The following is a 23,707-nucleotide window of genomic DNA, read 5'->3' as shown; positions in this document are numbered from 1 at the left end:
CTAAGAGCTTCTTCCTGAAATACAGAGGCACAGGTGGGGGCTTCCCTGGAGTACCCCTTCCCACAGTTAAGACAAGTCAGATATTGTGGAGGCTGGATGGATCGAATCCAGTCCCAGGGGAACAAAAGGCAGAATATGAAGATAGCAAAAAAAAAAAAAAAAGAAAAGAAGAGGAGAGGGGAGGGGAGGGGAGGGGTGGAGAGGGAAAGAAAAAAGAAAAGGAAAGGAAAGGAAATGAAAGGAAAAAGAAAAAGAAAAAGAAAACTGGCCCTAGGGGCTGGAGATATGAGTCAGTGAATAAAAACCCTGGCTGCTTTTCTAGGGGAACAAAGTTCAATTCCAAGCACCCACACGTGGTTAGCAACTGTCTCTAACTCCAGTTCCAGGGGGTATGGCGCCCTTTTCTGACCTCTGCAGACAATGTACTCACATGGTGCATAGAAATACAAGCAGGTGCACACACATACTTTTTAAAAATGTATTTGAAAGAAAGAGAGAAAGAGAGGAAGGAAGAAAGGAAGGAAGGAAGAAAACTTGGTGGCTCAGTGGTTAAGAGCACCACCGACTGCTCTTTCAGAGGTCCTGAGTTCAATACCCAGCAACCACTTAGTGGCTCACAACCATCTGTAATGGGATCTGATGCCCTCTTCTGGTGTGTCTGAAGAGTGCAAATGGTGTACTCATATATATATATATATATATATATATATAAATAATTAAATCTTAAAAAACAAAAACAAACCAGAACATAATGTAAATACATCTTAAAAAAAAAAAAAAAAAAAAAGCCCTAAGAACAGTAAGCTGTTTCTTCTAAGAAATGACAGCAGTCTGGGGCAGATGGCTCAGTGGGTGTCCCCTGGACAGAAAGACCCTCGGTGAGGAGTTGCTTCCATCAGACTGGCCTGTATGCATTGTCTTGATTGTTGATCGATATGAAAGGGCCCAGCTCTCTGTGGGCCTGGACTGTATGAGAAAGGTAGCTGAATGTGAGCCTGGAAACAAACCAGTCATCGGCTCCCCGCCATGGTTTCTGCTTCAAGTTCCTGCCTAGGCTTCCTTCAATGGTGGAATGGACATGCGTGTGGAGAGTTAACTTTGACTGACCTCTTACTTGTGATTAATTATGAATGAGTCTGCTGACATCTGTCTTTGTTTTTAATTAAGACATTTAAGACGGGTGTTACGACCTGACAAGTTCCCCTGCTTACACACGTTTCCTTGAGAGACTGTCCTAGCCTTAGTCAAACATAGATACTGTGTACCATAAACTTGGCAAGTAAGAATTTATAGTCACTGTTTATATTCCTGGAATTGATCAGTTTGTGTGGCTTACCTTTAAAAGACACTGAGAGCACACACTTGCTCCCTGGCATGGTATTCCCAGCAGCCCACCTGTCTCTTGCATCTTCCTTCTGCCTGTCCTATAATCATCCTCACTTCCCACGTTGACTGACCAGCAGGCTCCGGCAAACAAGGCAAATAAAACCCCTTCCTTCCCAAGATGCTTTGCTCATAGTGTTTATCACGGCAACAGGAAGGCAAGCTAGACAGTGGGGAAAAGACTGTGCTGTGAAAGCAGTAAGACCTGAGTTCAAATCCCTATGACCATGTAAAGCTAGCATGTCCTTCCAGCATCAGAAAGACAGAGACAGGAGTCACAGGTGCTCATTGACAACCAGTCCAGCTGAAAGAGCAAGCAAGGTCCAGTGAGAGATCATTTCAAAAAATAAGGTGGTGGCCAGGCATGGTGGAACGCACTCCCCTTTAATCCCAGTACTCCGGAAGCAGTATATCTATGAATTCAAAGACGGCCTTGGTTAGAGAGTGAATTCTAGTCAGCAGAGCTACATTAATCTGAAGTTCCTCTCTGGTCTCTGAATGTACACACGAGTGCATGTGCACGCGCGCGCGCGCGCGCGCACACACACACACCCCTCTCACTTATACACACCATACTCAGACACTGGGGAAAGGAGAAAAAACGTGAAACTTTACTAAGCTTTAATATAGATTTAAGGAGTGTTGAGAGAGAGTATGTGTGATGTTTCAGAAGAGAAGAGCACATACAATACACTCACGTGAGGGGCTTGCTTCTCAGTGGTGGCTTGATTGTTACCTTGTTCAGCCAGGCATAGTGTGCAATGTGCAACCTTTAACCCCAGCACTGACCATTCAGACCTATGTGGGTCTCTGTGAGTTTGAGACCTACCGTCATCTACAATTTTGAGTTCCAGACCAGTCAAGGCTACATAGTGAGACCTTGTCTCAAAAAACAAATATTCAAACACATGAATCTATGGGGACCATATCAATTCAAATATCACAATACCAGGCTCTACACTATATTCTTAAAGTAGACACATCCATTGAAGTATCCTTGTCATATTAATTTACACTGAGATAATGGGCCCAGTGAGGCAGCACATGTAATCCCAGCACTCAAGACCTTCAAAATAATTTTCATAGTCAAGAATTTATTTGAGAAAGCCTGAACTGAACACATACCACACACACGCACACATGCACACGCCACAGAAACTTTTTAATTAGTTATTTATTGATTTCATTTTGTGTCTTTTGCCTGCATGTATGTCTGCATACCATATGTATGCTTTGTGCCCACTTATGTCAGAAGGCATGCAATACCCTGGTACCAGACTTACGGATGGTTGTGAGCTACCATGTGGGTGCTAAGAATTGAGCCTAAGTCCTCTAAAGAAGCATACAGTGCTCTGAACTCTGAACCCTCTCTCCAGCCCTATATTTGGGTTGTTTTCAAAAAAAGATCTTGCTATGTAGTCCAAGCTGACGTGAAATCCAGGATATTCCTCCTGCCTCAGCTTCCAAAATGGTTGAGATTACCCATATCTGGCTTAAATTACTTTTATTTTAGGGTCTTACCATTATCAAAGCCAGGGCCTTATTCACCCAAGCCACTCTACCACTGGCTACATCCCCACTCCCAAAGTAAATTTTTTAATGAGAAAAAAACAAAAACAGGTGTGGCCTACAGTTCTCAGGAGGACCAAGGCCAACCTCAGCTACAGAGCAAGCTCAAGGCTAGCCTGGACTGTATTAGATCCTGATGGTATTGACAAAGTAAACGTAAAATAAAATACTGACTTGAAATAGATCCTTCAATCCTAACACACTGCATCTTGGGAGCTGGCGATGGCCATGAAGGCCCACAGCCTGTCCGGAACTTCCCCAGACAGCTTGGCTGAGCTCTGGAGGGTTCCCAGGAACATGTAGAATTTTCTAAGTTTCAGACTCCTGACTGCAGAGACTTTTCTTGCTACCTCACGTTTCACAAAAGTTGGGCTACCCAAGAATTTCAACATGCTTAAAGCAAAAAGCACCTTTGCTGTGTGTGGCTGACTTCTGTGGCCTCATCAGCTCTGCTGTTCACAGAGCTTCCCACACAGGAGCTACGGCGCTCACCTGGTCCGACCGTCACCTCAGTGGAATGCTTGTTAATAACTTTAATCTTATCACTGAAGCCATTTTTCTCCACAATCTTCACAGCAGCCTCAGCCATAGGCTTAAAAACCTATAAATCGAGAAAAGGGGCAGAAGAAGACAGGGAAGGAAAATGAGCAATGCGCTACTTAAAAAACAAAAACCTTACAACTCCAGGACGCATAGCTAGCAAGATAGTATCTGACTCTGATCTCATAATTTGATGCTAAAAGTGTTTTATTCTCCAAATGTGTCATGAAAATTAACACAAAAGGATGAAGTCCAACCAGGTTTTGTGTCTGCTATCCCAGAATTCAAGAGGGTAAGGCAGGAAAATTATCATGAGTTAGAGACAAGCCCGATCTACAGAGTGAAACTGTCTCAATACCTTCCCCCTGAACAAAAGGATAAAGGTTCAAATCCCAGGTACTACTTAGAACTTCTCATTTCGTGCCAACTACGTGGAAATGAAGGGCTCTTGCACTACCTAGTAAGGGCTGTAGGTGTCGCTGCCATGGTAAAGACAGTAAGAACAGAGCCCTCCCACAAACCTGAGGATACATGCTTTGTGTTAGTGTGTTATGTTCAGAATTGAGCCAGTCCCAAACCAAGGCCTGTATTCCCTATGGCACGTGGGACCCTCCACAATGTAGACCCCTTTACTCTACCAGCCGCACCGTTTCATAACCCGCATGATCCTTTCCAGCACTCAAAGGCAAGTCTCAACTTTCCCTCCTCATCTGCCAAATCGAATCCTACTGGAGGCTGGGAATGGTGAACCATGCCTGTAATCTCAGCACTTGGGAAGTGTAGGTAGGAGGAGTTGAGGCCAGCCTGGGCTACACACGATCCTAGTGTGTTAAGCAAACACACAAACACAACTCACAGGGAAGCACCAAGCTTTTCTTCCAGAAGTCACGAGCCCCTGAGCCCTCTCTAGCCCCTCTAATCCTGACTTTTCAACCTGCCTAGTCTGGATGTCACAGCTCTAACCACAAAAACACAGAAACTCCCAGAAATACAAAGTGAAAACAAATAAATGACAGGATCTTATCTTTTCTTTTCCTTTCTTTTCTTTTCTTTCTTTCTTTCTTCTTTTCTAAATCATTTTCTGTATTTTCTACCATGAAAATGATTTTGGTTTTTCTTTTCTTTTTTCTTTTTTAAGATTTACTTATTTAATGTATATAAGAGCATCCTCTCGCTGACACACCAGAAGAGGGCATCAGATCCCATTACAGATGGTTGTGAGCCACCATGTGGTTGCTGGGAATGGAACTCAGGACCTCTTGGAAGAGCAGTCAATGCTCTTAACTTCTGAGCCATCTCTCCAGCCCCGATTTTGGTTTTTCTACTACTGAGAAAAGTTTTTTTTGTGTGTGTGTGTGTGTCTGTCTGTCTGTCTGTGTGTATATATATGTGTGTGTGTATGTATGTATGTATGTATATATATATATATATATGTGTGTGTGTGTGTGTGTGTAAAGAGTGTATGTACTCAGCTGGGGGAAGCAATCTTTTTTTTTTTTTCTTATTCTTACAATCATTTTTAAAATGTAGTTTTTCCACATGTGGTCTCTGGCCTCAAACCCTCAGCTCTCAATCACTTTGTCTGAGTCTAAATGATCGTCTACAATGATGACAAGCTCAGCATTCTCTTCCTCCTTCTGCTCCCTTCCCTAAACCTCAGTCTGACCACCACAGCCTCTCCTCAGCCCTGCTCAAGCTCTCATGGTGCATGAGAGACAATGCACCTCAAGTGTGTGGTACTAATTTTAATTGTCACTTGGCCCAATACAGCATCGCTTGAGAAGAGCATGTCTGCATTAGCCTGGCCTGTGAACACGCCTGTGAGGGATTTTTCTTAATTGGGTGAACAGGTGCACCCTGAATCCTGACCAGCACGTGTCATGGGCTAGGTCCAGGACTGAATGGAAGAGAAAGGCAGCTGAGCACAAGGCTGCAAGCATCACTCATTACTTCAGCTCCTGACTGGGAATAGAATTCAACTAACTGACCTCTCCCCAGGGACAGACCGTGGGACTGTGAACAAGGAACCTAAATCGCCCCTAAATTGCTTCTGTCAAAACCAAAAATGAAACTATGGCAGCGGTACAGTGTGAGAAGCGGGGATCAGAATTCACCATCCATGTAAACCCTGCATGGTGGAGCAGTCCCTCTGCAATCCCAGACCACAGGAGCCTGACCCTGAGGAACAAGATACTCAGTTTAGACAAGCTGGATTGGCTAGCTCTGAGACCAAGTACCCTACATCAGTATATAAGGTGGAGACAGGCTGAGGAAGACACCAATGTCTGCCTCTGGCCTCCACATACAAGCACACCAACAGGCAAACCCAAACATACCATCCTCTCACCCTAACCATCAACAGACACGAACAGTGAAGAGGACTTCCCCACACCTACTATTCCCTCCCTCAGAACAGGGGCAGTGGTGCAGTATGGGAACTGACCTGCTTTAAAGTGATGACCCATCTGGCTTGAGGGAAACTAAATCCCCTTTGTCAATTATTTTGGCCAATTATAGATGCAAGTAGAGATTTGCCAGAAATGTCTATGAAAAGCCTGCTGCTTTTAAAAGAGAAGCTAAGTCCGGATCGTGTTTTCCTGTCTGCATCCCCAGTGGCTCTTCAGTTGTTCTCCCACAGCCAGCAGAGCTCTAAGTTTTCAAAGGAAGGTGGTCCAGCAACACAGCACAGTAAGAAAGATTCATACAGACCAAAGATAGCTTATTGCTTTACAGGAAACCAGAAGTCAGTTCCCAGTACCCACACTAGCCAGTTTAGAAGCATGTATAACTTGACCTGATACCTTCCCTCTTTTAGTCTGAGGTCACCAACATGGGTACACGCGCGCACACACACACACACACACACACACACAAATAAATAAATAAAAACAAACTCTTAAAGAAATTAGGGGCTGATGAGACACCTCAGTGCGTAAGCACATACTGCTCTTCCAGAGACCCATGCTTGCACACTAGACTGGGGGATTTAATGTCTTCTTCTGGCCTCCATGGGAACCTGTACTCTTATGTCCCCCTCCCCAATTAATCAAAAACAAAATCTTGAAATTTTAAAGGTCATTAATAAAGTAGGCAGTGGTAGTGCACACTTTTAATCCTACCACTCAGGAGGTAGACGCAGGTAAATCTCTTAAATTCGAAGCCAGCCTGGTATACAGAGTGAGTTCCAGGATAGCCAAGGATAACAGACAGTCAAGGAGATAGAGAAACCCTATCTCCAAAACCAAAACCAAACAAACAAACAAAGCTCATTCATGATTTCCTATTGCCAACTCAACAACTGCTAGTCTTTACCCAGCCAAACCCTTTTTTTCCTTTAAGATTTGTTTTTTTTTGTTTTTTTTTTTTTTTTGGTTTATTTATTTTATGTATAAGTTGCTTCATGTAGACCTGCATGCCAGAAGAAAGCATAAGGTGCTTTAGATGGTCATGAACCACCACTGTAGGTGCTGGGAATTGAACTCAGAACCTCTTAACCACCAAGCCATCTCTCTAGGCCCTCAGCCAAACTTTTATACCTACTTATATTATCTAACATATTAGCAACATAGAGCTAGTTAAAATGGAATAAAATAAAACATTCATTCCTTGAGTACTTGGTAGCTGTGGTGGTCTGACTAAGAATGGCTACCAGAAGTTCATATATTAGAATGCTTAGTTACCAGAGAGTGATACCATTTGAAAGGATTAGAAGGTGTGGCCTTGTTGGAGGAAGTGGATCATGATGGGTAGACTTTGAGGTTTTAAAAGTCTACACCAGATCCAGTCTCTCTGCTTGCCCAATTAGGCTGAGGCTCTTAGCTGCTTCTCCAGCACCACACCCACCTGGCACCATCCTCTTTGACATGAGGATACTGTAAGCAGGTCCCCAGTTAAATGCTTCCTTTTGTGAGTTTTCTTAGTCATGGTGTCTCTTCACAATGGCAGTGACTGAACTACAGCCCTACGCCACTGGGGCCCACTCGATCACCACTGACAGACTTCTTCTAGCGGTACCCGCTGAGGACTACCTCCTTTCCAAGGTTTCCATCATCTGCTCCGTTGGCTTCCACAGTTCTCTACCTTCTGGGGTCATTCTTGTCTGAACTTGACTCCACTGGCCACATGGTTCCAAGTTTAGCTCTTCCCACTTCCCTCCCTAAGCAATCTCACTGCTAACTTTAGGCTGGCAAGTGAGTACCAAGTCCACCCGCATACAGCCTTTTGTGTGCGCTTAGGGACAGAACCAGAGTCCTGCCTTCATGTTCATTTACCACTTTTGCTGAAGCTCAAGCTCCTTGCATGCTAGCAAGTATTACACTAATGAGCTACCTCCCCAAAGCTTCTTTTGCTTATTGACTGTAGGACCTAACAACTTTGAGTCCTGGCTGCTCCTTTTGTAACAGGGCTAACAAAATTTACTTTGAAACGAACAAGGGAATCATTCTAAAGCATAACTTCTTTGTATCTGCTCAACACCTTGGTAATGCTTTGGTTTTTGGTTGGTGTCATTTGCTTACTTTGGATTTTTGAATTACAACGTTATGCAACCCAAGGTAGCCTTAATCCTGACTCATCCTGCTTCTTTCTCCCAAGTACTAGGGTTATGAGTAAGCCCACTATGCCCAGTCTAAACATCGTTATTTCATTTCTTTATGGCTGTGTAAAATTCCTTTGTGTGTATGTAGACACTTTTTCATTATCTACCATCTACTTATGCACATCTAGGCTGATTCCAATTTCTGTCTATTAAGAATAATGCAGTATTATCCTTTTTTTTTTTCCTTTTTCCTTTTGAAATCCAAGACAAGTACAGACTGCATCCTAAGAAAGGCTCGGGGCTACACTGGAATCTACAGAGTATAGTCTCTGGATGTCTAATAAAAGACTTTATACTAGCTTAAATCCACATCTGAGCAGTCTTCTCTGGTAGATACCTCACAACAGCTTTTAACTGCTAAGCTGTATCTCCAGCCCCTAAACACATTAAAAAAAAAAAAAAAAATTAGCTTTACTCATTTAATTTAGAGTGTTCATCTTTTGGGACAGGATTTATTTAGTCTTGGCTGTCCTGGAACTCCATAGGTAGACCAGGCTGGCTTCAAACTTACAAAGATCATTCAGCCTGTGGCTCCTAAGTGCTAGCGGGGATTGGATGTGTATGCCACCACAACTAGCCTACTCATTTTGTTTGTGTTTTTTGCCTATATATATGTGTGTGCATAATATGCATGCTTGGTGCCTGTGGAGGTCAAAGAGGGCACTAGATCCCCTGAACCAAAAATTGGGGATGGTTGTGAACCACCATCTGAGGTCTGAAAATCGAATCCAAGTCCTCTGAAGAAACAAATGCTCTTAACTTTTGAGCCATCTATACAGTCACCAATAGACTGCTCCTATCCCAGGCTACGTATATCTCAGACCAAGTACAGTTGCACATGCTTTTATAGTGTGTGTGTGTGTGTGTGTGTGTGTGTGTGTGTGTGTGTGTGCTGGATCCCCCGGAGCTGGAGCTGTGAGCTGCCAGCCACGAGTGCTAGCTCTCTACAAGAGCAGTAGGAGCTCTTAACCATGAGCTCTCTCTCCAGCCTATGCTCATCTCTCAAAGATAAAAGTGGGGTGTGGTGCACACACCTTCACTCCCAACACTGAGGATGGGGCCAGAAGCAGGTGGAGCTCTGTGAGTCTGAGGCTAGACTGGTCTATACAGTGGGTTCCAGGACAATCAAGACTATGTAGAGAACTTGTCTCAAAAAACTAACTAAATAAATAAATAGATATTGTTTATTATTGCGTGGTATGTAATGGTGTGTGTGTGCTAAGTGAGGGCGCATGTGCCACAGAGTGCATGTGGAGGTCAGAGGACAACTTTGGGACTCTATTCTCTTTTTCCATTGTGAGATCCAGGGGTCAAACCTGGGTTATCAGGTTTTCAGGACAAGTCATATCTCTAACCACTGATCTACCTACTACACCATTCCAACTACTTTGAGATCAGGGCCACACAGTAGGGATGACAGGGTGGGCAGTCAGAAGGAGCCTAAGTAGAACACACTCTACTAATGACCTCAGGACTTTATGGGACCAAACATTTTTACATTATTTAAGCTACTGCTATTATTCATTTACCACATTCCCTGTTATAGTGTATACTATTTACATTTTCATAAGAATAAGATGATTAATGTTTTATTAAAGAAAGAAATTAAACTGATGTTATCTTAAGAGGGTCTGTGGTGGTTCAGATTGGGAAAGATCTGTCAGAGGCCCAGGATGACCCTGAACCCTGATTTCCCACTGAGCCATCTTTTCAGCCCACTTAACTATTTTTTAAAGTCCCTTCAGGATCCTCACACAGCCAAGTCTGAGAAACACTGTTTCAGAGCAAAAGGAAAAAAGAAAAAAGAAAACAAACTCCTGGAGAAAGGTAGCCATCTGACTCGTCTCTGTGTGGGGAGGAGAGTCATGTGCTCGGCATGTGTGGGGAGGAGGGTCATGTGCTCCGCATGTGTTTGTCAAACCTCCAGGACCTAAAGGCCGACCCTTGTAAGGCAGATGACACATACCCAGTGAGCACAGCTTACCTCGATCGCATAGCAGAAGTCAGCCCCTGCAGTAACTGCCATCATTGACAAGAGGCCTGTGCCAGTGCCAATGTCAAGAACCAAGGCCTTCCGTCCCTTGTCTTTCACCCTGCTCACAGCTGCCCGGATACCCTGGTAGTATTTTATATTCTATGAAAAAGGAAAAATATCTGTCATGTCACACGTCATCATAAGTAAGTGAAAAGGTGCTATACACAGGTGGACCCTATGTCCTGTGTAGCCTCTATATGTCAGTACTTGCCAACTGAGCTAGACAAGACTCCAAGACCAAGAGTCAGCCTCCTGCCCTGTATTGAGTGGTTCTCTCTCTGCCCTATCTGCTATTTCTGTTTAGGAATGCTGGAGAAACTATAAACTACTGCCCTTTTTAATAACTGTAAGGTATAGAAAACAGGGAAATTAAGATTCCAAATACCACAGCAAGATTATGGTTTTCATCTGTCATGATGGTGGACAGCTTTAACCCCAGCACTCAGGAGGCAGGGAAAGGTGGCATGGACTACCACGGCTATACAGGGAGACCCTGTCTTACAATACGGTTTACTTTACTCACTCTGTCGTTGTCATGTAGCATATCGGCATAGGATGACCTTAAGAGATAAGAAAGAGAGAAACAGGGAGTCAGAAACCTTCGCTAATAAAGACATGCATGAGCACACCCCACCTATAAACACTGTCCTCAACTGGATGGAATAAGTGTGTCATCCATCTTTACATATTTTAATAGCTTGGTATGATGGCTCAAGCCTGTAATCTCATGCATTTCAAGACATTTGAAATTGGTTCAAGCTTGGTTCAAGCTGAGGAAAGAGAATAAGTTTAAGGCCAGTATGGTTGGTTATTGTCATTGCAAATAAGCACCTCAGAGCAGATGTTCTTCTCAGACCCCAGAGATAAATCTGTGTCTATTTACCTATGTGTGTGTATCGACTGCCAAAGGACATATACACGAGTCAGTTTCTTTCCTTCCACATTACATGGGCCCTTGGAATCGAACTCATATTGTCAGTATTGGTGGCAAACACCTGTACCCTGCTGGCGTACTTCACTAGCCCACCAGAGAGAGCCTGTAATAGCCACCTATACCATGAACATCCTGAACTCAACAACCCTAAGGCATGACTTAACATAGAATAGTACATTTATACCATAGAACAACGCCATACAACCATACCAGAGAGGAACTGGAAAGGGTATGTATGTGTGAGGCCACCATTCTCAGATGTTCACATCACTTCAAGGGAAACAGTGTGTAAAGGGAGGGAAGTCTCACCCATCTTTTCTATTTCCCTCTGCATCACCTTACATTTCTTCCTGTGCTTACTTTCTCCCCCACCCCCAAGCTTAGGACGAGTCAGCACTCAGTGAGAGAACTTACCTCCCTAGCAAGCTGTAAATGAGGGGAGGGTATAATCCTTAGAACAGAATCCTCACTTCAGTCTCTATGTCCCAGTGTACTGGTTAGTTTTTCGGTCTGTCTTGTTTTTGAGACACCACTACCTAACCCCAGCTGGCCTGGAACTTGATACATACCAGGCTGTCCTTGAACACAGGGAAAGCCACTTGTCTCTGCCTGCCGAGTGCTGAGATTAAAGATATATGCTACCACTGGCTTGGGCTGCTTAGTTTTAATCCCCCTTTTTACATTCCGTTAACCTCTTTCACTGAGATGCTGCAACTTCTCTCAATTTCACCTTTACCAAGCTCTACAAACTCTGTGTCTCCACAACTCATACTTCTTTCGACCTCTAGCATCACAGGAATGTCCTCTCCGGAGGGCACCCCAGAAATCTTGGTGCTTCTGGAACTCTCCCCTCTTGCTGCATACAGTGGGTCACCAAACTCCCGCTCCTCCAAGCTACTCTTCCTCTCTCCCCTCCCCCCGCTTCCACACTTCCACTTTAGGACTGCAGGAACCTCTCCCGTCCTCTCACCAACCCACTTCCCACGCTTTGCTCTCCTAACACCTCAGAAAAGCAATCTCCAGAATCTTCCTCGAACCTAAGTCGACATCGACAAGCCCTGTACACCTGCAGCCAACTGAGAAGCAGCCCTCGGTACCTGGCAATTTCCTGGTGGTAATCATAGTGTTCGTCCTCCTCCAGCCACTCCAGGGATCCCGTGGTTGGATTGGCACGGCCACAGAAGACTTTCATGGTGCCAACTGGTTCCACAGTGTTTGCACAGAAATGTGGGGCTGGTTAATTTACTTCTTAGGAAAAGATCTTGATATCAGAAACCTAATCAATTATAATGCCTAGGATGGAGACAATGGACAAGAAAACAAAGAAGAAGAAAAAAAAATCAAGAAACAAGCAAAAAGGTCAGTTACTTACAATCTTTTATTAACAATAACANAGACCTTCAATCTCAGGTCTGGAAGGCAGAGACAGGCAGATCTCTGTTTAAGTTCAAAGTCAACATGGTCTACATAGCAAGTTCTAGGCCAGCAAGAACTACATAGTGACAGCCCATCTCAAAAGAAAATTAANCAATATTTTGATATTTCTAACAAGAGTAATTTTCATTTTGTATACAGGATATACCATCAAAAACTATAATAAAAGCCAGTTGTGGTAGCTCATGCCTACAATCTCAGCANTTAGGAAACCGAGGCAGAAGGATCTTAAGTTTGATACCAGCCTGGGCTATGCTNTGAGACCTTGTCCTAATATAAGAACAAAACAGAACACCGTGTTGGCGCATGTCTTTGGTTTTAGCACTAGAAAAGCAGAGGCAGGACCACCTCTATGCAGTCCACCCCTGTCAGGGCTGCACGATGGGATCCTGTCNTAAGAAAAAGTTGGGGGTAAGGGGGGACCCTACAGTAAATANATAGAGCTGTGTGGAAGTTTTGCCACTTTTCAGAAATTCCAACATAATTAAAAGGGCCCCCCACAGGTTCATCGGGGTCCAGCCTTCAAGTGAAGGTAAGTGAGAAGGCAGGGGAAGCCAAGCAATGAGCTAACANGATACAGTAAAGGCGCAGAAGTGGTTATCCCGCGACAGACTAAGGACACTTACTTATCTGTGATGTCGCTAGGGTTTAACTANGAACACGCTTAAAAAATGCACTGAGGGCCACTCCAGAGTTTTAATCAGAAGCATGTCCACCCAGGGTACCCAAACGTCTGTCGCTTCTCCGGGCGAGTGTCGTGAACTGAATGGTTCCCAACTCCCCAGAATACCGACTGAGAAAGCCATCCCGAATCAGAACGGGTCCCGGGGCCGACCCGTTCCCGGCTGGGACGAGGCTTCTGGCACAAGTCCTGCGCCCGGCGACAGTCTGAGAAAGGACAGTCACCCACGAGGGACGGCTGCGGCAGACCTGCTCAGGATGCTTGAACCACTCCACGTGGACTCAGGAGCAGCCCGGAAGATAAGTACACCAGAAACCCGNATATCCCCCACGCCAGAGCCCTAAAAACCAGGCCCGAAGACCGACTGCGCCCAGGACCAGCCACGGCCCGACCTCCCCGGCATGCTCAGCAGCTCACCCGCCGTGGGAAGCGCTCCGCTCACCACCGATCCCGCGGCCATTTTTGCCTCACCCACTATGGGCGGGGCGTCGGGACGCCGCGTGACGTTCCGGGAGGCCCCGCCCTCTGCGGAACTGGACAGACATCCCGTCGCGCCCCGCGTCTTCCCACAGTACTCCGCGATCGCCGCTATGGAGGCCGGCAGGACCGCGGTGTTGCGCGTGAAGCGGAAGCGCAACGCGGAGCCCGCCGAGGCTCTCGTGCTGGCCTGTAAACGCCTCCGGGGCAGCGAGGTCGAGTCGTCGGCTCGGGAGACGCCGGAGGACCAGGAGGCGGCGGCGGAGAGAAATGTCTTCCAGCTGGTTGCGACCGTGCGATCCCAGGTAAGAGAAAAGGGGGAATGGACTCTGTGAGAGCGATCTCTGAACGCTGTCCCGGTCGCAGTCATCCCTTTTCCCATCGCCCCTCAGGAGGAGCCGATCCAGCAGCTTGTGCGGGCTGCCCTGCGCCCGTCCCGGAGCAGCCAGCTGCGTATCCGCCGCGATCTTCGTGCCTCGGTGCGCGAGGTCCGTAAAGAGGGCCGCTACAGGGTGGTCTCCAGCCACCGATCCTCGGGAACCTCTAACAGTTTGGAGCCTCCGTGTGGGTCAGAAGCTGTCAGGGATGCAGGCTTCCAGTTGTTGGACCTGGTCCACGAGGAGGAAAACCCAGAGGTTGCTGCCACCGACTGCCGCAAAGTGAGTACTGTATATGTCTGCTCTGCGCCCAAAGGCAGTAATGAGGAGCATACACACTAAGCTTAAGAATGGATGATCCATTTCTAAGGGTTGACCTCATTTTACCTGATTTCTGTTGTTTTTGTTCTGTTGAGATAGTTTTTGTTGTGTAGCTCTGGTTGACATAGTACCGGCTGTGTAGCCCAAGCAGACCTCTGACACACAGCAGTTCTGCCTCAGTCGCCCCAGTGCTGGGATTATAAGCTTGTGTTACACCCCTTAGGATTTTCTCTCTCTCTCTCCGTGTGTGGGTGTTGTAATACAAACCTTCCCTCCCAGCATTTGGGAGGCAGTGCCAGGTGGATCTCTGAGTTCCAGCCTAAAAAGAACTACATAGTGAGACCTTGTCTCAAAAAAAAAAAAAAAGTTTGGGTGTGATTGATCAGGCCTTTAATACTCAAGAGGCATGGATCAGTAGAGCTCTTCTTTCAAGGCCAGGCAGAGCTACACAGTGAGAACGTGTATCAAAATAAAGCAAACAGAATTGATGTAGGCCTTTTGAAAGTAGATTTGTCTATTTAAAATATATACAGTATTTAGAGATGATGTTAAACTTTCATTGCTACGAAAAATGAGGTAAATATGGACGGATTTTTAGCTCACAATTTTGGAGGTTTTGGTGCGGTGTGTGGTCAGCCTACTCAATCACTATGGATCTGTATTGTAGCAGAATGCAGGAGTGTGTAATAGAGCAGTCACCCTATAGTGGCCAGCAAGCAGATAAATAAGAACCAGAACGCTAAGAAAAATTAAAGTTTTCCGTCTTCCTAGTAATCACGCTCCCAAGACGTAACCTAGATAAGCAATTCAACAAACGTAAAGAGCTGTGGCAGCACCAAGAGACAGTGTTGCTTTTCTGTCCCTGTGCTGTATACTTTGCTAAGTATCTGGGCTTTGCAGTGCCTGCGGAGTGTGGCTGGTCTTTGCTACTTTGTGGGTTCTTCTCCTCCCTCCCCCTCCCCCTATATCACTAGATAAGAGAGAAAGGGCGTGGTGGTGCATGCCTTTAATCCCAACACTCCGGGAGGCAGAGGCAGGCAGATTTCTGAGTTCGAGGCCAGCCTGGTCTACAAAGTGAGCTCCAGGACAGCCAGGGCTATGCAAAGAAACCCTGTCTTGAAAAACAAACAAACAAAAAAACAAAAACAAAAAAAAGAATAAAAGAGAGATGATAGGGATCTCTGAATCTAATTTTTTCTTTCTTCTTTGCTTGTAGCTGGTTTTTGCCACTTGGGGGGGTCCCCACCCCACCCCCACTTCACCTCCTATTACTAGATAGGAGAGTAGATGGAGGGGAGAGAGAGATCTCTGAATCTAATTTCTTTCTTTTTGTTTCTTTTTTGAGCAGGACTACTAACAATTTGCCACCAACCTCCCTGAAGATGGGGCCCTAACATTTATATATACCCTCTGAGAAGTTCCCAGAATTCCAAATGTCACACAATTGCAGAAACCATCTGCAGCTGACAAAAACCACCTCTGCTAGGGCATGAGGCAAATCACAGTCAGCTGCTTCAGACATCGCAAAGCAGCCCCACATCCCCACACCTGGGATTAAAACAAAAACAAGGCTAGCCTGGTCTACAAAGTGAGTACCAGGACAGCCAGGGCTATACAGAGAAACCCTGTCTCGAAAAACCAAAAAAAAAAAAAAAAAAAAAAAAAAAAAAAAAAAAAAAAAAAAACTATTTCTGTGTTCTTTAAAGAAACCAAAATTCCAGACTTGTCACTACAAAGGGAACTTGGGGCAAGTGTTCTTCCTCTGAGATAGATTCCTGACGTGGTATTTTCCTTTTCTTAACCTTCACAAATACTATGAACTAGATACTTTTATCACCATTTTGTTTTTACTTTTTTCAGGAAGTTTTTATTAGCAGGCGTTGACTATTCAAAGTAATAGTTTTTATTAGATTTTGTAAGTCTATCCTCTTGTTAAACCCTTCTTAACGAACCCTGATTATTCTACTTTTATTATGATGCTCTTTGAGTGTCTGTGTTCCCATTAAGAACTTATAGAAGTGTGGGTGAGTAGTCTGTAGCTGTATTACCTCGGCATTCTGTGCCTGTAATTTTTTTGTTTTGTTGGTTTTTGAGACTGTAGACCAGGCTGGCCTTGAACTTGACAGATCTGCCTGCTTCTGCCCTAAGCACTGAGATTAAAGTACGCCTCCAGCTGATTGGTGTGCTTAAAGTTGTGTTGGGAACTAAATATTAAATAAACTGATGAAACTGGAGTTTTCTTAGGAGATGGTCCATGAAAAACAAGCATATTACTTTGGAAAGACCTTAAGAATAATGGCTCTGGTAGTGGCGCACGCCTTTAATCCCAGCACTCGGGAGGCAGAGGCAGGCGGATTTCTGACCAGGTCAGCCTGGTCTACAAAGTGAGTTCCAGGACAGCCAGGGCTACACAGAGAAATCCTGTCTCGAAAAACCTAAAAAAAAAAAAAAAATGGTTCTGAACCTTCCTAGTGCTATGACCCTTAAATAAAGTTTCTCTTATGGTGATGCTCAGCCATGAATCATTTTGCTACTTCATAACTGGAATTTTGCTACTGTTACGAATTGTAAATATCTGATATGCCGGATTGTAAATATCTGGTATTCCGGATATCTGATCTGTAACACCCCTCCCCTCAAAGGCGTTACAACCAATGGGGTTGAGAACAGCTAATGTAGAGACAAAACAGCTGTGAGAGAAAGAAGGCAAGGTAAAGCTGTGCTCTGCATTCCATAGGTTACAGGCAATTAAGCTTTATTGTGTAGAAGCAGAGATCTAGGACTTCGGGTACCATGCATGAATTTGGTTTTCCTAGGAAAGATAATTGGAACCTATAGTCCTATAGTGGACCACGGCAAGGTCCTTCCCTTCCCTTGGTTGATGGTGTTAAGTGTTGGTGCTTTTCAGAGTCATCTACGTTTTAACTGGGATGATGGTGATGAAGTTGGGATAAGAGCTTGTTTTCTCCAAGGTTATCACCATTTTTCAAGTGCAAAAATGAAGTATTATAGATACTGCTAATGATTAGTTCAAGAACTAGGAATGCACAGGGCTCTAGACACTGCTCAGCAGTTTACCTGAAGCAGGTTTATTATGAAGATTCCCAGCATTCACATAAGGCACCTTAAAACTGCTTTTTACTCCACTCCAAATGGAGTTATCAGCACCTTTGATAACACTGAAGATTGGCAATGTAGGAAATACTTGTTTAACAATGGAAAGTGGGGGCTGGAGAGATGGCTCAGCGGTTGAGAGCACTGACTGCTCTTCCAAAGGTCCTGAGTTCAAATCCCAGCAACCACATGGTGGCTCACAACCATCTGTAATGAAATCTGATGCCCTTTTCTGGTGTGTCTGAAGACAGAAACCGTGTACTTACATGTTACAATAAATCTTTAACACCCCCCCCCCCCAAAAAAAAAGGCCTTCGTTTTACCCAATCCTTAGAATCCTTATAGAGTACTCATCTGATTCTTAATCTCTGTCATCTGGTTTCTCTGTAGACATCTGATCCAGATGTGATCCTCTGCAATTCTGTAGAGTTGATCCGGGAGAGGCTGACTGTATCTGAGGATGGATCCCAAGCCGACCACCAGGAAGCCCCAAAGCACAATGACGACTATGTATATGACATTTACTATATGGAGATGGCTCCTCCAGGGTGGATTGAGAACATCATGTCCGTGCAGCCCTACAGCCAGGAATGGGAGCTGGTAAGGAGGTCCAAGAGGAGAAGGGCGAATAGGGTGCTTCTGACTTCTTGGATCCCACTCCTTTTGTTTTTAAATTTTAAAATCAATTTTATTTAGTGTGTATGCATGGTGCATGTGTGGAAGCCAGGACAATTTGTTTGTTTGTACCACGTGGACTCCTGGGATGCAGTTTTGTTGTTGGCAAGCACCTTCAACCACTAAGTTATCTTGCCATGCTTTTTTTTAATGGCGGGGGTGGGGGGAAGTGGGGAGGGAGAGGCAGGGAATGGGATCTCATAGTCCATTGAGTGTCTTCCTTGATGCAGGGTCTCTCACCGAAACTAGAGCTTGCCAATCCCAACTAATCTAACGGCAGCTTACCCCAGGGATTCCTGTCTCTACCTCCCATTTGCTGAGATCTCAGGCAGGCTACCCAGTCCACCCAGCTTTTACATGGGTTCTGGATGTCCGAACTGTGGTACTTAAGCTTGTACAGCCTTTTTTAAAGATCTATATTTATATATACGAGTACACTGTAGCTGTACAGATGGTTGTGAGCCATTATGTGGTTGCTGGGGATTGAACTCAGCACCTCTGCTCGTTCTGGCCCGCAGATTGATTGATTGATTGATTGATTGATTATTATATGTAAGTACACTGTCACCATCTTCAGACATACCAGAAGAGGGCATCAGATCTCATTTCAGGTGGTTGTAAACCACCATGTAGTTGCTGGAATTTGAACTGGGAACCTTCAGAAGAGCAGTCAGTGCTCTTAACTGCTGAGCCATCTCTCTCCAGCCTCCCTTTTTATTTTTATGAAAAAGGATTTCACAGTGTAGTCCAGGCAGGCCTTGTACTTAGCATGCTGCCCAAGCTTTTACCTTGTGGCAATCTGAATTGCCTCAGCTTCCCCAGTGTTGGAATTACAGGCCTCACACCTGGATGTTTATCCTCTCTTGATAAACATTGTTCTAGTTCTTGTTTTTGCTTGGAAGGAAAATTCTGTTCTAAATCCTTTGTAGAAACCCTGGTTCAATACAGCAGATATGTTGGACTACTTACACGGAAAGTTTTGTTTATAACCTTGAGAGAATAAAACCAGGCATGAGTAAGAACAAAAAAACTGTATGGATGTTTGCCTACATGAATATCTGCACTGTTACATGCATGCTGATACCAAAGGAGGCCAGAAGAGTGTTACATCTCTGGCAGTGTAGTTTACAGATTACAATCGTAAGCCAATACATGTTAGGAATTGAACCCAGGATCTCTTAAAACATTAGGTGCTCTAACCACTGAGTCATTTCTCCAGCCCCCAAGAACAGACACATTCCAAATTTTAAGAATACACTTTTAATTCCAGCACTTAAGCAGAGGTAGGCGGGTCTCTGTGAGACCACCCTGATCTACACATAGCAAGCTCCCTGTCAGCCAGGACTACATAGTAAGCCCCATCTCAGAAAAAAGAAAAGGCAAGAAAAATTTCCTTAACATCTTAACTCCACTTTCTAAAAATGTTGAGTTTACCCTTTCCAGCTTATGTGTATGTATGTGTGAGTCTATGTATCTGTGGGTACCTTCGGAGTCCGCTATTACTAGTGCAGCTAGGCACCATCTTATCTTAGACCACTGTGTGGTGTCTACTCCTGCTTTCCTCAACCACTTAGTTGTAAAACCCCTCTCCCACCTGGTCATCCATGACTGCTACTCTACAGTCGTTCCCCTCTGCTGGCACTGGGGTGTGGTATCTGTAGCTGGGCTCTTGGTTGGACCTGGGCCTAAAATTACCTAGTCTCTAGTAAAGCAGAGTCAGACGAGCTCTTCCTTGTCTGCCTTTTTCACATGGTGCCTTTACTTGAACCTCCCCAAGAAGGTATTGCCAATAGCTTCCCATAAGGAGCATAACTCAAGCCTGGACTGAAACTCATGTTTATGTTGAGATGTTCAGGTAAATGATGATGAGCAGTCAGAAGATATTTATGAAGATGAAGATGATGAAAACAGTGAAAATAACTGGCGTAACGAGTACCCGGATGAAGAAAGCAGTGATAGAGATGACGATTCCAGAGGTGGGTAGCAACCCAGATGGAGTGGGACTGGTAAGAGTCAAGATTGAGGTTGAAGGTATAGTTAATTGATGGGCATGCTTGCATATGGCTGGCTTTCCCTCTCTTTATAGGGGAACTGCTGGGGAAAGTATTAACTGGGTTGGAGAGATGGTTCAGTGGCTATGAGCACTGGCTGGTGTGTGTTCCGTTTCTTGTACTGTCATGGTAGCACACCCATCCTTAATTCCATTCGATTCGAGGGAACCCGACTCCCTCTTCAGACCTCTGTGGGTACCAGTTATACATATGCACATACATACATTCAGGAAAAACACTAGTACTGCACTTGGGAGACAGAGGGAGATAGATGGGTATCTGAGCTCAAGGACCGCCAGGTCTAAAAGAACACCCAGGGATACACAAAGAAACCCTTTCTCAAAAACCAACCAAACAAAAGGTATTAACATTCCACAGCAAGTCTGGCAACATGAGTTGCTATAATCTTCTGTAAAAGGAAAACCAACTCCTATAAGTTGTCATCTTACCACTGCACATAAAACACACACACACACACACATTTAATTTTAAAAACGAGATAAAGTATTTACATGGCTCAAGTAGAACATCCCTGTCACCCAGCACTCCCGTGGCTGAGGTGGCAGAGCAGTGAGCTCTATGGGAAGGAGATGATTTTTTTTTAAAAAAAAAAAAAAGGTGGGGCTGGAGAGATGGCTCAGCAGTTAAGAGCACTGACTGCTTTTCCCGAGTTCAATTCCTGCAACCACATGGTGGCTCACAACCATCTATAGTGGAATCCAATGTCCTCCTCTGGTGTGTCTGAAAACAGCGACAGTGTACTGTGTACTTACCTAAAACAAATCTTTCTTTTTCTTTTTCTGCTAAGCCTGATAACCCACTTTATTCCAACACCCACATAACGGAAGAACTGACTCAAAGTTGTCCAAGTTCTTTATCATAAATTTTCTTTATGAACAAGTATTTTATAATGGAAAATACAATCTTTTGTCTCCTTGAAGGTTCTGATGAATACAACAGCCTCAGCGAGGAGGAAAGAAGCTGCAGGCGACTGATATGGAGCAAATACCCTTTGGATGTACAAAAGGAGTTTGACTATGATAGCTCCCATGGTCTGGATTCAGATTGATGGCTTGCTGGTATTTGTGAGATTCTTCCATGGGCCTTTAAGTCTCTGACTACAGAGTCATTATCTTAGGATTCCAACTGAACATGTGGAAAGAAAAGCCTTTACCACGGCACAGTGAGGACTTCCTTGTAAGTGATAAGTGACGCCAAGCACACTGTGTCATGTCTAATTCCAGCACTGGAAAGTTTGGGAGCCAAGAAGAGAATTACAAGGCTAGCCTTTAGACTAAACAGTAAGTTCTAGGCCAGCCTGGGCATTCTATTTTTTTAAAAAGTGATCTTACAATCTGAAAAATAAAATGATGTAAAACCTCCAGCCCTGGTGGTTTTTGTCATTTTACTTCTATGCTCAGGCCTAAAGAAGCTGGTGGGAGGAGGGAGTGCCTGCTCCCAGGAAGCCTGCTCCCTTTGATGGAGATGACCTCTGCAAGGACAGCAGTGGCTCCCCCGCCCTGACCTATGGGAGGTCATGTCTTCCCCAACCCCCTTGAGACTCTGATAATGGTTATAAAGACTGCTTTCACCTTTTGGCGGTGGTACCAAGGAATAGTATGTATGGATGTGATGATCTTTAATAAAAACTTAACTTTTTACACAGAAGCAAGCAATTCTTTTTTAAATCTGATTGTTTTAGGTGTTTTCCTCATAGAAAAGGGAGAGGTTACTGAGCTACATGTTTCAGAATTAACTTTATACATTATGGGCTATGTCAACTATTTATAGCACTTACCCTTGTTATATGGTTCCAGGACTGCCAAAAACCACCATGTGTCCAAGTCCCTTACATAAGATGACAAAATCTATGCCTTCAGATTATAAAAATCTAATGTTAACACTAAATTATACCACAACTCTTTGGAGAATGATGTAAGTAAATCTTTCCATATTTAGAATAGGCACATTGCCCCCCAAAGAAAGTAGATTAGTAAATGCAGGACTCATACATGGAAGGCCAACTGTAGCATCAATAGGACACTGTCACCAAAACTCAGCATTTCCCCCTCCTTGTTTTCTAAAATCTCAGCTCCTTAGCCCTAGATGTAGTATTATCCAATAAAACTTCCCACAGCATGTTCTGTGCATGCACGGTACAACTGTGTGGCTCTTGAGCACTTGAAATATAATTAGGGCAACTGAGAAACTTCAAGGGTTTTCGTGATACAGTCTCTGTGTAGATGAGGCTGCCTCAGAAGGGATGCACCTACCTCTGCCTCCCTAGTGCTGGAATTAAAGGCATGAGCCACCACCATTGGGGGTGGGGGTGGGTGTTAATGTAAGTTGCAATCTTGCCTTAATCTTCCAAGCGCTAGTGTAAGACAAACACTTATCAAATTGGCTAGATTCTAGGTACATGTGACTAGTTACTAAAGCAGACACTAGGTCTAAGGAATTAACACTCAACAGTCAATTCAGCAAATACTCGCTTTTCCTGTGATAGACCCGTGGGAAAGTGTTACAGATGCCTTCTTCCCAGTACCTACAGTTCATAAGCTTCTCTACGTATCTAGCAGGAGTTAGTAAACTTGTCAAAGTGATGTAATTTGTACATTCAAGTGGTTATTGAAACTAATCAAACCAACAAAACCTATATCAGTTACTCTGTTCTGAGTATCAGCAATTAAGTGTTTGGAGCAATGGGCAGCAATGTGGTATCTAGCACATCCTGATCTGTAGGCATACAAACAGAACTAAAATTCTATTAACATTAAAGAGCTGACAACGTCACAGGCTGTACATACTGCAAGAGGGGAACAAATTGTACCACTGTAAATGGGATTAGCACACCGGGAGGTGGATTCAAAGAGACAAAAGAGCTGGGTGTGGTGGCGCACGCCTTTAATCCCAGCACTTGGGAGGCAGAGGCAGGCGGATTTCTGAGTTCGAGGCCAGCCTGGTCTACAAAGTGAGTTCCAGGACAGCCAGGGCTACACAGAGAAACCCTGTCTCAGAAAAAAAACAAAAAAAAAAAAAGAGAGAGACAAAAGACCTGGTGGGAAGAATTCCACTATCAAGCTTGAATGCTGTAGAAGTCTGGCTTCTTTCCCACAGGAAGGGTTCCTGGGGGAAGCTGTGTTCAGCTCAGAAAGAGAAAAAGAAAAAAAAAAAAATGGTATCAGTCAAGTGATGAGAACATGGCTTACTAGGCAAGTACTAGAGCACCTTCAGTGAGGTCCCTGCTTCTTTCAGAAACCACTGGAGGGCAGCAAATTCCTGAGACAAGTTGGTTAAGGGCCAAAGACCACTAAAACCAGGGTCATAACTTGCTTTAAAAGCTTTGCTCTAGCAGAGCCTTGGAATAGATACCAGCTTAGCTTAGATATGAATCATGCTTGTATGGTTTAGGCAAGTCAGTCTTTACACAAAACTCCTTATCATCAGGATTCCGAACGCATGACAGTAGGAATGTCACCCTCTCACAGATGCATGTCCAGAACCAATAGTAACTGTGA

The 23,707-nt window shown here is 44.4% G+C and overlaps 2 protein-coding genes across 2 annotated transcripts in view; one reads left to right on the top strand and one right to left on the bottom strand.

Annotated features, from left to right (window-relative positions):
- Prmt7 (protein arginine methyltransferase 7) overlaps positions 1–13,650 on the bottom strand; it is a 36,710-nt gene extending 23,060 nt beyond the window's left edge. The window contains exons 1-5 of the mRNA XM_021220185.2: positions 13,592–13,650; positions 12,156–12,351; positions 10,648–10,684; positions 10,074–10,223; positions 3,445–3,553 (exon numbers count right to left, since the gene is read on the bottom strand). Of these exons, the coding sequence (XP_021075844.1) occupies positions 3,445–3,553; positions 10,074–10,223; positions 10,648–10,684; positions 12,156–12,250 (391 nt within the window). The 5' untranslated portion in view covers positions 12,251–12,351; positions 13,592–13,650. The remainder of the gene's footprint in view (positions 1–3,444; positions 3,554–10,073; positions 10,224–10,647; positions 10,685–12,155; positions 12,352–13,591) is intronic.
- Positions 13,651–13,750: 100 nt separating this feature from the next.
- Slc7a6os (solute carrier family 7 member 6 opposite strand) lies at positions 13,751–21,857 on the top strand. The gene is made up of 5 exons (XM_021220531.1): positions 13,751–13,956; positions 14,044–14,310; positions 17,854–18,063; positions 19,994–20,114; positions 21,131–21,857. Exons 1-5 carry the CDS (start codon positions 13,765–13,767, stop codon positions 21,256–21,258), a joined length of 918 nt encoding a protein of 305 aa, XP_021076190.1. The 5' UTR covers positions 13,751–13,764; the 3' UTR covers positions 21,259–21,857.
- The last annotated feature ends 1,850 nt before the right edge of the window (positions 21,858–23,707 follow it).

The sequence above is a fragment of the Mus pahari genome, chromosome 20 (assembly GCF_900095145.1).
Source record: "Mus pahari chromosome 20, PAHARI_EIJ_v1.1, whole genome shotgun sequence".
Lineage (NCBI taxonomy): Eukaryota > Metazoa > Chordata > Mammalia > Rodentia > Muridae > Mus > Mus pahari.
This window is presented reverse-complemented; position numbering and strand designations above follow the sequence as displayed.

Coding starts and splice junctions, on each gene's coding strand:
- Slc7a6os (XM_021220531.1), top strand. CDS start 13,765: ATGGAGGCCGGCAGGACCGCGGTGTTGCGCGTGAAGCGGAAGCGCAAC. Junction 14,311..17,853: donor CTGCCACCGACTGCCGCAAA/GTGAGTACTGTA, acceptor GTTTCTCTGTAG/ACATCTGATCCAGATGTGAT. Junction 18,064..19,993: donor ACAGCCAGGAATGGGAGCTG/GTAAGGAGGTCC, acceptor TGAGATGTTCAG/GTAAATGATGATGAGCAGTC.